This window comes from Triticum aestivum, chromosome 4B, assembly GCF_018294505.1.
Source record: "Triticum aestivum cultivar Chinese Spring chromosome 4B, IWGSC CS RefSeq v2.1, whole genome shotgun sequence".
Taxonomy (NCBI): Eukaryota; Viridiplantae; Streptophyta; class Magnoliopsida; order Poales; family Poaceae; genus Triticum; species Triticum aestivum.
The window spans coordinates 658,069,032-658,083,195 of NC_057804.1; the positions used below are offsets into that span (position 1 = coordinate 658,069,032).

Sequence of the window (14,164 nt, forward strand, 5' to 3'; positions counted from 1 at the left end):
CCTGCACAAAGTGGGTTATGAGCATCATCGTGCAATTGATTCAATTTTGTATCCAGTGTGATGTTACTTCTCAGGAAAGAAAAGACAAGCTGGTTTGTAGTATTCTGTGATTATATGTGGACTGGGTTTCTGAATGTTAAAGTTCTGGATGCCTCGGTACCAGCATCTAGATGTGTCAAAAGATGTGAGGTAGACAGAAGACTTGGAACTATCCTCAAGGAACAGGAGATGGCATCTCTCCCTGTCCCGAGTGTGCAGGCCATGGTGGCGGCCACCGGTGGAGCCGACGTGCCGCCAAGGTATCTCCGTCCGGCAGAGGCGGTCGCTGGCGACAGCGAGGCCCACATCCCCATCATCGACTACCAGAGGCTGCTGCTGGAGCTGGAGCTGGACCGCCATGGCGAGGAGTCTGCACGCCTTCACGGGGCCTGCCAGGACTGGGGCTTCTTCCAGGTCAGTTCCTTGGCTGAAAATTCCCATTGCTTCATCTCTGCACGCCTTCACAGGGCCTGCCAGGACTTGAGTTGCTCTTATAATTGCCTCATCCTGATACTAGAAATAAATGGTTCTTGCAGCTGATTAACCACAGCGTCCCAGACGATGTGGTGGAGGGAATGAAGGCCAGCATCCAGCAGTTCTTTCAGTTACCCATGGAGACGAAGAAACAGTTTGCTATGGAGCGAGGGCAGCTGGAAGGCTACGGTCAACTATTCGTCTTCTCGGAGGATCAGAAGCTCGATTGGGCTGACATACTTTACCTCTACACACAGCCACATGAGAGCAGGAACACCAAGCTCTGGCCAGACCAGCCTGCCAACTTCAGGTATGGTTGCGATTGTGATTCTCCGCTGCCACACTACTGTTCAGCCTGATTACAACGATGACATGATACCCTTTTTTTTTGTTGCCTCCTTAATTGTTTTGCCCTAGCTGGAAGGGAAATTTGGGTGGAAATTAACAGTTTTAAAAACATTCTTTTGTTGTCTGTACTTGTCTCAGTCTCTCAGATACCTATTGTTGTCTCCTCTAATTTTTCCTACTTGGAAGTGCAAATTTGTAGAGAAACGATTGAAAAAAGCATCATTTCTAGCGCAAATTGTGGTTCCGACTTCCAAGTCTTATGCTACTAGATGGAAGATTGTAGTGCAGTTCTTACCCGTGATACGTTTTGTTGTACTCTGAATCTCATTCAGATCGATGCTGGATAGATATTCTGGTGCTGTCAAGGATGTATCAGACTCCCTTTTGGCCACGATGGCAAAGAATTTGGGACTGAAAAGAGAAGCGATCGCTGACAAATGCATCCGTGGAGTGCAGTCTGTCAGAATGAACTACTACCCCCCATGCGCCCAAGCTGAGAAAGTCGTTGGCTTATCCCCGCATTCTGATGCTGGTCTCCTAACCCTTGTCCTCCAAGTGAATCATGTCCAGGGCCTGCAGATCAAGAGGAACAACAGGTGGCTTCCAGTCAAGCCTGTCCCGGGCGCTTTCATCGTCAACATCGGAGATATGTTTGAGGTGAGTGCGTGCAGCCGAACACCGAATCGAAGCTACTGTCTGCTGATGGCCAGATGTTGTATGACTCAGTATGCTTGCAAAACTAAAATATCATCAACCAAATAAATCCATTCTCGCTGTTTGTTTTGCTTTGACGAGGATAGGTCTTCACGAACGGGAGGTACAAGAGCATCGAGCACCGGGCGGTTGTCGACCCGAAGGAAGAACGGCTGTCAGTCGCGGCGTTCCACTTACCAAACATCCACGCCATTATAAGTCCTCTGAAGGAGATTGCGGCACATGAAGACGATGGCTACAAGACGTTGGACCACGGGAGCTTCATGAAGCTTTTCTACACGACAAAGCTCGAGGGGAAGAGCTTCTTGGAGAGGCTGAAGCTAAACTAGCTGGCCAGCAGCTGAATGCTACCGTATATCAGGTAACAAGCCATATTGGTGCAGGCACCGTTGATTCGCGTCCATGCATCATTCTTGTATCAGATGCTCAGATAGTTGACACATGTATCGGTTTGCACTTTGCAACCAATCATTCTCTGGAATTTAGTTTCCGATAGCTAGTCGCCTTGTTAGAGGCACATATTCTGTGGTTTCAGTGTGTTCTGTAACTCTGTGCAAACCTTTATTTATGTCACCTAATCGCATTCGATAGATTGTTGTTTCTACCAGTCTATATATCCACTGTTAGTTCCTCTATGCTGCTTGATGCCTTGTACAAAGTGGGTTATGTGCTGTGCGGCCATGAGGTATAGCTCTATGGTTTCAGTTTCCATCCAGTGTCAAGTTGGTTCCCATGAGATAGAAGAAAGTTGATCCCCAGAAATTAAAAAAAGAAGAAAACAAACAAGTTGGCAGTATTTTTATGGTTGTTGTAGCTGGACTGAACTTCTAAATACGCAAAGTTCCTTCCTAGCTCGAGCTCCACGGTACCTCTTCTGAATATTATATTACTGGACTGGATGATGCCAGAAGACATGAGGTAGACAGAAGGGAAGACTGAACTATCAGAGGAATTAGTAGCATCTCAGGAGCAGCAACAGGAGATGGAATCTCTCCCCGTCCCGAGCGTGCAGGCCATGGTGGCGGCCACCGGCGGAGCCGATGTGCCACCGAGGTATCTCCGGCCTGCGGAGGCGGTCACCGGCATCGTCGACGGCGAGGGTGAGGCCCAGATCCCCATCATCGACTACCGGAGGCTGCTGCTGGAGCTGGATCCCCGCGGCGAGGAGTCCGCGCGCCTCCACAGCGCCTGCCAGGAATGGGGCTTCTTCCAGGTCAGTACCGTTGGCTCAAAATTCTCAGTTGACTTCCCCTTGTAATTTTGCCTGTTCCTGATACCAGAAAGTGGTTGGTGCTTTGCAGCTGGTTAACCACAGTGTCCCGGCCGATGTGGTGGAGGGAATGAAGGCCAACATTCAGCAATTCTTTCAGCTACCCGCAGAGACAAAGAAACGATTCGCGCAGGAGCGAGGGCAGCTGGAAGGCTACGGTCAGCTGTTCGTCGTCTCGGAGGATCAGAAGCTTGACTGGGCCGATATGCTTTACCTGTACACACAGCCACCTGAGAGCAGGAACACCAAGTTCTGGCCTGACCAGCCTGTTAACTTCAGGTATGATTGCTATGTGCCTGAACTTGTCTTGTTACTGTTCAACCTAATTACAGTGAAATTGTGCTTTTTTTGCTCTCTCCTTGCCCTGCTTGGAGGGCAAATTAGGTAGAAAGTTGATTAAAAAAACATCATTAAGTGCTAACTGCAAGCCTGTTGTTTCAAGCTCTTGCCTTACCAGATGGAACTTTGCGTTCTTAACCTTCCATAATTAAGTGTTGCACTTTGAATGGCATTCAGATCGACGCTGGATAGATACTCTGGTGCTGTGAAGGAGATAGCGGATTCCCTTTTGGCGACGATGGCGGAGAACTTGGGACTGAAACAAGAGGTGATTGCTGACAGATGCGTGGGCGGAGTGCAGTCTGTCAGGATGAACTACTACCCGCCGTGCGCTCAAGCAGAGAAAGTCGTCGGCTTCTCCCCGCACTCTGACGCTGATCTCCTGACCCTCGTCCTCCAAGTGAACCATGTCCAAGGCCTGCAGATCAAGAGGAACGGCAGCTGGTTCCCCGTCAGGCCTGTCGAGGGCGCTCTCATCGTCAACATTGGGGATATCTTTGAGGTAACTGTGAACTCAATGCTGTTGTCTGCTGATGAACAGATATTATGACAGATTTCCTGGTGCCATACGCTAAGAATCTGTAGAATAAATCAACCGAATAAACCAGATTTTCTTTGCCTGTTTTGCTCTGCTGAGGACTGCAGATCTTCACAAATGGGAGGTACAGGAGCATCGAGCACCGTGCGGTCGTCGACCCCAAGGAGGAACGGTTGTCGGCCGCGGCGTTCCACTCCCCGAACATCCACGCCACGATAGGCCCGCTGAAGGAGCTTACGGCGGACGAAGACGAGGCCTACAAGACGGTGGACCACGAGAACTTCATGAGGCTTTTCTTCGCGACGAAGCTGGAGGGGAAGAGCTTCTTGGATCGGATGAAGCTGAAGTAGCTAGCAGCTGATTGCTACGTACCCAGCATAGCAGGTAAACTGTGTCGTTGGTCCTCGCATCATTGTCAGATATTCAGGTAGTTCATGCTCTCTGGAATTTAGTTCCTGATGGCCGTCTTGTTGGAGCACAAGAGAGCTGAACTTGGCAAACATAATAATAATACTGTGGTTTCTTCAGTAGTTGCTTGTGTTCTGCAAACATTTGATAGATTTGCTCCTATGTGCTTGATGTCGTGTACAAAGTGGGCTATGTGCTGCTGTGTCATTTCAGTTTCTGTCCAGTGTGAAAACAGTTGATTCCCAGAAAATAAGATAAGAATGGAAGTTGATCCCCAGAAAATAAGAATGAGAAAACAAGCAAGTTCACACTTTTCTATTTCCATGGTTGTGGCTGGACTGATTTTCTGAATATTATATCATTGGATGATGCGTGTTCGCTACCACCATATCTGTATCTGTCCATATGTGCCAAAAGACATGAGGTAGCCAGATCAGAAGACTCAAGCATCCAGGGAACCAGTAGCATCTCAATTATCAAGAGCGGCAAGAGATGGGATCTCTTCCCGTCCCGAGTGTGCAGGCCTTGGTGGCGGCCACTGGCGGAGACGATGTGCCGCCGAGGTATCTCCGGCCAGATGCGGCAGCGGAAGCGGTCACCGGTGACGGCGACGGCGAGGCTCAGATCCCCATCATCGACCACCGAAGGCTACTGCTGGAGCTGGACCATGGCGGCGAGGAGTCTGCACGCCTCCACAGAGCCTGCCAGGACTGGGGCTTCTTCCAGGTCAGTTCGTTCGCTGGCTCACAATTTCCATTGCACATCGGCCTCTGCGGCTATGCCTATATTCCCTCAACGCAACAAACCTAGCAAAGACAGTTGAATTCCTCCTCTCGTACTACACATGCCTCATCATCCTGATACTAGCTAGAATTGCTCTCCTGTTTGTTTGCAGTTAGTTAACCACAGTGTCCCAGACGATGTGGTGGAGAGCATGAAGGCCAACATCCAGCAATTCTTCCAGCTACCCGCAGAGACGAAGAAGCGATTCGCTCAGGAGGAAGGGCAGCTAGAAGGCTACGGTCAACTATTCGTCGTCTCCGATGATCAGAAGCTCGACTGGGCTGACATGCTCTTCCTCTACGCACAGCCACCTGAGAGGAGGAAGACCAGGTTCTGGCCTGACCAGCCTGCTACCTTCAGGTATGTAAGATTGCGACGAAATTCTTCGTTGCCAGTACCTGTCGCGCCGTTCTTGAGCTTAGTTATTACGAGTACAATGGAATGATGCTTTTTGGTCTGCTCATTCAGATCGACGCTGGATAGATATTCTGGTGCGCTGAAGGATGTATCAGATTCCCTTTTGGCTACGATGGCGAAGAACTTGGGACTGAAACGAGAAACGATCGCTGAAAAATGCACCCGTGGAATGCAGTCTTTCAGAATGAACTACTACCCCCCATGCGCCCAAGCAGAGAAAGTCATTGGCCTGTCCCCGCACTCTGATGCTAATCTCCTAACCCTTGTCCTGCAAGTGAACCATGTCCAGGGCCTGCAGATCAAGAGGAACGGCAGCTGGCTCCCTGTCAAGCCTGTCCCGGGCGCTTTCATCGTCAACATCGGAGATATGTTAGAGGTGAGCGCGTGGCGCAGTCGAACACCGATTCGATGCTGCTGTCTGTCAATGACCAGATGTTAGAGTGTATATATGTATGGTGTCGTATGCTAGATTTTGCAGAACTGACATATCATCGACCAAATGAACCCATTCCCGTTGTTTGTCTTGCTTTGACGACAAGGACAGGTCTTCACGAACGGGAGGTACAGGAGCATCGAGCACCGGGCAGTCGTGGACCCCAAGGAAGAGCGGCTGTCGGTCGCGGCGTTCCACTTCCCAGACATGGACGCCATGATAGGTCCTCTGGAGGAGCTGACCGCACATGAGGACGACGCCTACAAGACGTTGGACCTCGAGAGCTTCATGAAGATCTTCTTCGCGACGAAGCTCGAGGGGAAGAGCTTCTTAGACCGGATGAAGCTAAACTAGCAGCTGCTGAGTGACAGTTAAACTCTGCTGTCGTCGGTTACGAGTATGGGGATTGCATCTGTGGTGTGTGTTATCGTTTCAGTTCCTATATGTCCAGTGTGAAAAATAAAGGAATGAATAATGGAGGTTGATCCCCACAGAAGAAGAAAACAAGCAAGTTGGCATGATTTTTTCTGAATATTAAGTTACTGTATGATGCGTCCTCACCATCTTCTGTCTATATATGCCAAAAGACATGAGTTAGCCAGAACAGGGGAACCAGTAGCATCTCCATTATCAAGAGTGGCCAGAGGGGATGGAATCTCTCTCCGTCCCGAGTGTGCGGCCACCGGCGGAGTCGATGTGCCGCCAAGGTATCTCCGACCAGAGGCGGAAGCGGTCACCGGTGCCGGTGACGGCAACGGCAACGGGGAGGCTCAGATCCCCATCATCGACCACCGGAGGCTGCTGCTGGAGCTGGACCGCCGCGGCGAGGAGTCCTCACGCCTCCACAGAGCCTGCCAGGACTGGGGCTTCTTCCAGGTTAGTTGGCCGCGCACCTGTCTCTGCATCATCATCATCATCAGGCTTGATTTCTGTTATGCCTCTGGTACTTGCATCATCATCAGGCTTGATTTCTGTTGCCTGTGTTTTGCTCCCCTGATGACAGATGTTGACGAACGGGAGGTACCGGAGCATCGAGCACCGCGTGGTGGTGGACCCCGAGGAGGAGCGGCTGTCGGTGGCGGCGTTCCACTCGCCAAACACCCGCGCCACTGAAGGAGCTCGTGGTGGGTGCCGACGGGGAAGAAGACGTGGCGTATGGGACGGTGGAGCATGGGAGGCTGAGGGAGCTCTTCTTGGCGACGAAGCTGGAGGGGGGAAGAGCTTCTTGGAGCGGATGAAGCTCCCGAGTAGAAGTAGTAGCTGAACCTAATGGTGCCTGTCGCAGCAAGTCGTTGTCTCCGAATTGGTTGCTGTTTTCAGCTTTTCCTTTGTGGTGTGGTGTGGAGAGGGATGAGCATTGTGGTGGATGCTGCCGTGTTGTGTGTGGGAATCAATGTTCACATGCTTCTTTGACGAGGGATGTGTTGTATACACAAATAATAACAACAACAAAAGGGTCTTCTTATGACAATCTTGCTGGCAGATGGTGATGACTTGAATTAATTTGAATGAAACATGGTCATAACTCGCATAGCTCTGTGTTCGGCTTCGCGTACTCATTGTCCCAAACTCACGACTTGCTCTGCCCACCCGCGGCCATATGAACACTGGCAAAATTTTGGCAAAATCCCAGTGGTTACGTCTAGATACATCCATTTCTGCGACAAGTAATTCCGAACGGAGGGAGTAGTTGGAACCACAAGTCATAAACTGCAACCTAATACAACTCACCAAGTCATGGTGTAGTAATCTGGAGAAAAACTCTCAACAGATAGGGATACACATTTGCTAAAGATAGCCGAGAAACAAAATGATCATCATGCTAAATAAAGATGCTTATTCGCAACAATAATATCTTCTTTCTTTAAACTTGGTTCTACATACACAGCGTATCTCCTGCATACAAGAGGCTCACTGGCAGGCCTCACGTGTTTGCAATCGCAGCGTTGATCATGGATACTAAAGCACCAGCATTACAAATTACTCCCTCCGTTCCAAAATAATTGTCTTTCTAGAGATTTCAACAAGTGACTACATACGGAGCAAAATGAATGAATCTACATTCTAAAACATGTCTACATACATCCGTATGTTGTAGTCCATTTGAGATAGCTAGAAAGACAATTATTTTGGAACGGAGGGAGTATTTTCATCGACATGCAGTTGATTTCTCCGAGATCAAAACAAGTGAGTCAAAGTGTTCGTCCAATACTGAAGCTCAAGTCACAGGAGGATGCGCCGGGTTGGCCACCGCCAAGTTCTTCTTGGTCCTGGGCGTCGAACCCCACCGGTGCTCCTGCTGCTGCTGCTGCAGGACACAAACAGAGAGATGGAAGATGTTACAAAAATGCAGTGTAGATGCCGATTCAACAAGCAAACCCATGTGCCATTTTGAGCTGGGTATTAACGGGGCAGCTACAGAAACATACTCCCTCCGTCCCAAATTACTTGTCTCAGATTTGTCTAGACACACCCATATCTAGACAAATCTAAGACAACCAATTTGGGACGAAGGGAGTACAAGGTTTACTGGATCGAGTTATATATACTGCAGCTCCACTTTCTTTCAGTTAATATAGAAAAAATGAAACTACTTTATTCTGTAGTGACAAGAACTGTACCGTTGGTGTTGGTGCTCTGGAAGGGTCAACCAACACTACTCAAACATGCATCGGATCGGAGTGTAATTAACACCCATAAGATCAAAGAAATCTAACAAAAATGCAGCAGTGACAGCTGACACTAGATGAAAATCAAACTCGTTCAAACCGACCGATCAAATTAATCAAACAGTACGTCCATCACTTTTGCCAACAAGCTAACATAAGTTACCTTCCTACTGTTTGAACTTTGGCATCATTGACCCATCTAGGCATGCAAATAGTACTGCCAGCATCACTACAAATTTCTTTCTATCCTCAATCAGTACAAACTTGATAGTACTACTACTGCTAATAATACAAGTGCGTCCCAGCTCTACACATCCTAGTAGTGAATTTCTCACACTGCATAGTACTGCTACGTCTGGTCCACTCACAAAATCGCAGTGCAAGAATAGATATCCAAAACCACAACAAGCAAACTGCCAAGAGCTGCGAAACATACCAGATATCTAGTAGTTTAGGTTGGCATTTGAACCAAAGGGTTGTGACCTCCTTCACAGTCATGAGATGCCTTGGATCCTCTAGCGATTGACGCAAGGCCATCACACGCACTTCATTGCTTTCCTGAAACATCAAGTTTCAGCACCGAAAATCAACAAAGGCACAAACTCATGGGCGGAGGTAGTATTTGTTACAGCAGAAAAAAAAGGGCATATGTTTCGTCTGTTTCATCCATGCTTTTCCCATTGAACTGAAACCATTTCCAAACTACGTGGATTGGAGCACCCACAAAGCAAAGCAAACCAAACCAAACGAGCTAGCAAGCTATAAGGGGAAATCGAAAGCACTGCAACAAGCAAGGAAGGGTCATCTCTTACCACTGCAGGGGCATGAGCTCGCCGTAGATGGCCACGGCAGGAGCCTAGGATCATGCTCTCCTCCTTGTCGTCGAGCTAGTTGGGTCCGGGGATTGGGAGGTGCTGCTGCTCCAGGTCTGGTGTGAGGAGAAGATAACAATCATGCATTGTTATAGTAAAAATATGAAGAGAAGCAGACATTTGTTTCTTTGTCTGTCACCGTTAGAGAATGAGCAGAAACCCAATTTTGAATTTTGATAAATAGGCATTGCAGAGAGTGAGCTGCAACGAGTCCAATGATAATAATAGAGAGAAAAGGAAGTTAGTGATCACTGATCTAGGGACCGGTTATTCCAACGGTAGACACGAAACTGTTTCAGTACAGTACAATACAAAAATCTTGCTAATGCAGCACAATGAAGGGAAATGAAGTTCCTACTAATGATGTGTTTTCCAAGAAATGAAACAATCAATTTTTTCAGGTAATATAATGGGAACCAAGAGAGACAGTTGGAAACATTGGTTCTGAAATAAACTAGAGCTAGGGGAAACTACTTGTACTAGGGCTGCTCTATGGAGGAGATGGCAACCACTTTGCACACACGGATGATGGAACCAGAGATGGCACCATGCACACACTGTATACGTGTTTGCAAAAATAACAAGGCATGATCTCGCCCACCATCACAGAAACAAAGTACAACATCATCTTGACAAACCGGTGGCATAGCTTGCCACAGGGGGATCACCATCTAATCTTAAATGTAACTAGAGAGAAAAGCAACACATAGATATGTATTTGTGCAGCGGGATCGGATCATCTAGTGCACACAATACTCTTCTAAAGACAACACCCAGTGCAAGAGACAAATGTGTTGGTACTTGACAAGAGATGTATTTGTTACAGCAGAAACAAAAAAAGAGATCCTGGCATGTTTGTCCTAGTGGGCTGAAATCACCTCCAAACTACATGGACCACAGCACCCCCACACCAAACCAAAAGGAAATTGAAGCACTGCAGGAAGCAAGGAAGGGTGGTGGCCTTACCACTTCCGAAGCAATTGTGTGCCATCTCTGGTTGCACAGGGTCGTGATCATGTGGTTGCTGGTGTTTACTGCCTCCGAAGGTGGTGGTGGTGCTGGCTGAAGGAGAAGAAGAAGATAAGAACAAGATAATCCTATCTACTCCCTCCGTTCCTAAATACTTGTCTTTCTAGGCATTTCAACAAGTGACTACATACGAAGCAAAATGAGTGAATCTACACTCTAAAATATGTCTACATACATCCGTATGTAGTAGTCATTTGAAATGTCTAGAAAGACAAATATTTAGGAACGGAGGGAGTAGATGCAACCAGCAAACAAGATAATGAAAAAAATGAATGTTGAGAAGATGAGATAGAATCTACCCCTACATTGGCAAGAGTGCTGGCCGTGACAGGGACTCTTGATCTCCTCCAACTTGTCAAGCTAGCTGGGGCCGACTATTTGGGCACTGCTGCTCCAGGTTGGCCGTGAGGTGGAGCAGCTAGCCATGTCGTATTGGCTGAATCGCGAGGCTGCGCCGTCCCTCTAGCAGAACCGCATGGATGAAGGACTACTCTCCCTGTGCTGGACCGTGGATAAGGAGCACCTCTGTCCCAGCCCAGCACGCAGACAGCTAAAAGTTTCATATCAAGTAACCAGAGTAAATGTCTAACTTGTACAGATCCCATGTTTCCAACAAATGAGATAAGATAAATATCTACAGAACAAGAGGTGTCAACCTTCCAAGGGCGCCTCTTTTCTGCAAGTGAAATTGATATCCAACCATTGCCACATCCTAGCTCTGCTACTGTCATATCCCTGAAGATGGAATCTGCATGCCAATTGGGACCCTCGTAGAAAGTGAATGGCCAATCTTCTGGAATGAAAATGTAGGGTATATCCATCATTGTTAGCTTGTTTCTTCGCTGAAATCCTAAAAGAAGTTAGACAAATTTGTCAAGGTATGCAAACTATGGAGGAGCCATGAACTGGGATAGCTTTCTTACATAGACAAAATAACGGAGAAATCATGTCAGGTACAGACTTCTGGTAAAGGAACCATGCAGAATAACATCTGTTCAAGTTCAAAGACTACACCATCTTATATACAATATAGATTAACTAGAGATATTTTGTACTAGATATGTTCTATTTTAGTTGCTATGGCAGTAACTATCTCTAGACCTGTATGTCTTGGTACTTGACAAGAGATGTATTTGTTATAGAAAAAATAACAGCAAAATCATGTCAGGAGCAGACTTGAGGTAAAGAAAGGAATTTGTAGAGAACTGTTGTTCCAGTTCAAAGACTACACCAACCTATATACAATATTGCTCAACTAGAGTTATTCTGAAATAAGTATCTGTACACCTGCATGTGTTGATACTTGACAAAAGATGTACTCCCTCCATCTAGAATTACTTGTCGCTTGAATGGATATACATCTAGCAATGAAATACTTCCAGATACATACATTTAAGGAACAACTAATTCCGGGCGGAGATAATATTTGTTACAGCAGAAAAAGAGAGGGCATATGTTTCCTCTGTTTCATCCATGTTTGTCCCATTTAACTGAAACCACTTCCAAATTACATGGATTGAGCTACCCCAAAGCAAACCAAACCAAATGAGCTAGCAAGCTATCAGGGGAAATCGAAAGCACTACAACAAGCAAGGAAGGGTCATCCTCTTACCACTGTAGGGGCATGAGCTCACCGTAGACGACCATGGCGGCAGCCCAGGACCTTGCTCTCCTCCTCCTCGTCAAGCTAGTTGGGCTTCCTCGCCGGCGACCACGGCGACGGCGAGCCCTTCGACGGGCCGCTCGGCGTGCTCGGCCACGCCTTCTCCCCGCCCAGCGGCCAGCTCCACCTCGACGCCGCAGAGCGCTGGGCCGTCCTCGGCAGCCGTGGACCTGGAGTCGGTGGCCACGCACGAGATCGGCCACGTTCTTGGCCTGGCGCACTCGTCGGTCCCGGACGCCGTCATGTACCCGAGCCTGAAGCCGCGGACGCGCAAGGCGGAGCTGACCCTGGACGACGTCCGCGGCGTGCAGGCGCTCTACGGCTCCAACCCGCGGTTCAGCCTCAGCTCCCTCTCCGAGCCCGACACCTCCGACGCGGCGGCCACCGACACCAGGTCGCCCGGGAAGACGACGGCCATCCCGCTCCTGTTGCTCGTCGCCGTCGCAATCCTCTGCTAGCTTGATCAAGCTCTGCTAGGTGCTACTAGATAGGAGTACTTACATAGGATACTGTAGACATGAGTGCATGACACGTCGTAATTAATTTGCAAGACTGATCGGCCATGGTTTTATCAGGTGGGGTGGTTTAGATTGCTTTGAATTGAAGAAGCAATTTGTTGTGATTGGATATATATTTATACAAGAAAGCAGAAAAGAAATACTAGAAAAAAAACACAAGTCAAGCATATCGTCGTACTACTTTGTTGTTTCTAAAGCTAACAGGACAGGACAGATGAGGATTTTCTTTCTTTCTTGTCTTGGTTGATGGACAGATCATTGATGAGTTAAGTTATGGTTTGATTTTGGAGAAGAAAGTTGCTTCTCTGTGGCTAGTTTTTCTCGGCGTTTCATGGACCTGGCTAGGGTAGGCATGCGCTATCAGGAAGCATATGTTATCCTTCGTTCTTAAATATTTGTCTTTTTAGAGATTTCAAATGATTACCACATACGGATGTATATAGACATATTTTAGAGTGTAGATTCACTCATTTTGCTCCGGCTGTAGTCACTTGTTGAAATATCTAGAAAAACAAATATTTAGAAACGGAGAGACTAGCAACTAGTAGTAGCAAGGATAAAGTAAAGAGATGAGACGAAAGCAACATGCACGACGATGAGACAGACACGATGGATCGATATCCTTTCTCTTTCGGTTCGGGATCAAAAAAGTTGCACCAACGACGTCGCGTTCGCATGCTCCGCACGCACGCACATGAACGCGTGGAACCCGTGTTGCGGTTGCGTAGTGAGGCCGGCAGCCATGGAAGCAGCAGTGACGTACGGGCAGACTTTCTCCCTTGAGCAATGGCGGGTCAGTGTCGGCCAGACTGACTTCTTCCCTGCCGGCTTCGGCTTCTTCGTCCGCACGGCCGCCGCATCCACCGATTCTGGTCGCCGGCCGCAGGTGGTGAGATAACGCGTCCAAGCGGTGGCCGCCTCTTTTCCTCCACGGGCCCGGGCAAGCGAAACCGGTGGGCGCACTATGCACCAATTTTTTTAAGAATTAATCTCTACTTCTAATGGAGCAGTTGGTAGTCTCGCTTCCAGATTTTTTTTCGTCCCACCACTTTCGTCCTGTTTTTTTTCGTAGGTTAACCGTCGTAGATATTTTTCGATGCTGCTTTCTTATTCACCGGTTTATTTACCCATCAGCTTTTTCCTTGCAAATCAGCACTTTCCAAACGTGCACGTAATCACGAATCTAAATTTACTAACTTATCCAAATCAACCGATACCTTCCATTATTGCAAATTTCTTTAGGAAACAAATAATAGATTTTAATGAAACAAATAAAAGATTTTAAAAACGCATCATACTTTACTAACAATCACTAAAAATCAAATCTAAATTAATTAACCTTACCTTAAATCACTCAATCACTTTAATTAGAAAACATTTTCTTTCCTAACTGCAGTTGGTAGTCTCGCTTCCAGGTTTTTTTTCGTCCCACCACTTTCGTCCGGTTTTTTTTTTGTAGGTTAATCGTCGTAGATTTTTTTCGATGCTGGTTTCTTATTCACCGGTTTATTTACCCCTCAGCTCTTTACTTGCCAATCAGTACTTTCCAAACATGCACGCAATCACGGATCTAAATTTACTAACTTGTCCAAATCAACCGATACCTTCCATTATTGCAAATTTCTTTAGGAAACAAATAATATATTTTAA

General features: G+C 47.4%; 4 protein-coding genes, 1 long non-coding RNA gene and 1 pseudogene across 7 annotated transcripts; 5 read left to right on the forward strand and 1 right to left on the reverse strand.

Moving 5' to 3' along the window:
- Nucleotides 1–60: 60 nt before the first annotated feature.
- LOC123093945 (2-oxoglutarate-dependent dioxygenase 11) lies at nt 61–2,210 on the forward strand. Its single transcript, XM_044516007.1, has 4 exons — nt 61–453; nt 576–823; nt 1,194–1,518; nt 1,662–2,210. Exons 1-4 carry the CDS (start codon nt 61–63, stop codon nt 1,902–1,904), a joined length of 1,209 nt encoding a protein of 402 aa, XP_044371942.1. The 3' UTR covers nt 1,905–2,210.
- Nucleotides 2,211–2,504: 294 nt separating this feature from the next.
- On the forward strand, nt 2,505–4,249 carry LOC123093946 (2-oxoglutarate-dependent dioxygenase 11). 2 transcript variants are annotated; one of them, XM_044516008.1, is made up of 4 exons: nt 2,505–2,788; nt 2,877–3,124; nt 3,362–3,686; nt 3,793–4,249. In XM_044516008.1, the coding sequence occupies exons 1-4, from the start codon at nt 2,558–2,560 to the stop codon at nt 4,081–4,083; spliced, it is 1,095 nt and encodes a 364-aa protein (XP_044371943.1). In that variant the 5' UTR covers nt 2,505–2,557; the 3' UTR covers nt 4,084–4,249. The 2 variants fall into 2 exon arrangements, with proteins under 2 accessions (XP_044371943.1, XP_044371944.1); XM_044516009.1 differs by having other exon boundaries at nt 3,830–4,249.
- A 76-nt stretch (nt 4,250–4,325) lies between these two features.
- On the forward strand, nt 4,326–6,297 carry LOC123093947 (2-oxoglutarate-dependent dioxygenase 11). Its single transcript, XM_044516010.1, has 4 exons — nt 4,326–4,856; nt 5,026–5,273; nt 5,382–5,706; nt 5,875–6,297. Exons 1-4 carry the CDS (start codon nt 4,623–4,625, stop codon nt 6,115–6,117), a joined length of 1,050 nt encoding a protein of 349 aa, XP_044371945.1. The 5' UTR covers nt 4,326–4,622; the 3' UTR covers nt 6,118–6,297.
- Nucleotides 6,134–7,234, forward strand: LOC123093948 (uncharacterized). The gene is made up of 2 exons (XM_044516011.1): nt 6,134–6,639; nt 6,767–7,234. The coding sequence occupies exons 1-2, from the start codon at nt 6,310–6,312 to the stop codon at nt 7,025–7,027; spliced, it is 591 nt and encodes a 196-aa protein (XP_044371946.1). The 5' UTR covers nt 6,134–6,309; the 3' UTR covers nt 7,028–7,234.
- A 374-nt stretch (nt 7,235–7,608) lies between these two features.
- Nucleotides 7,609–11,934, reverse strand: LOC123093950 (uncharacterized). Of its 2 annotated transcripts, XR_006445689.1 has the most exons (7): nt 11,257–11,934; nt 10,990–11,175; nt 10,639–10,883; nt 10,271–10,366; nt 9,245–9,360; nt 8,869–8,990; nt 7,609–8,071 (listed from the first exon to the last, which is right to left on the reverse strand). It is a non-coding gene; the product is annotated as an uncharacterized lncRNA (long non-coding RNA). The 2 variants fall into 2 exon arrangements; XR_006445688.1 differs by having other exon boundaries at nt 10,990–11,934.
- Nucleotides 11,935–11,978: 44 nt separating this feature from the next.
- LOC123090386 (metalloendoproteinase 4-MMP-like) lies at nt 11,979–12,454 on the forward strand (annotated as a pseudogene).
- The last annotated feature ends 1,710 nt before the right edge of the window (nt 12,455–14,164 follow it).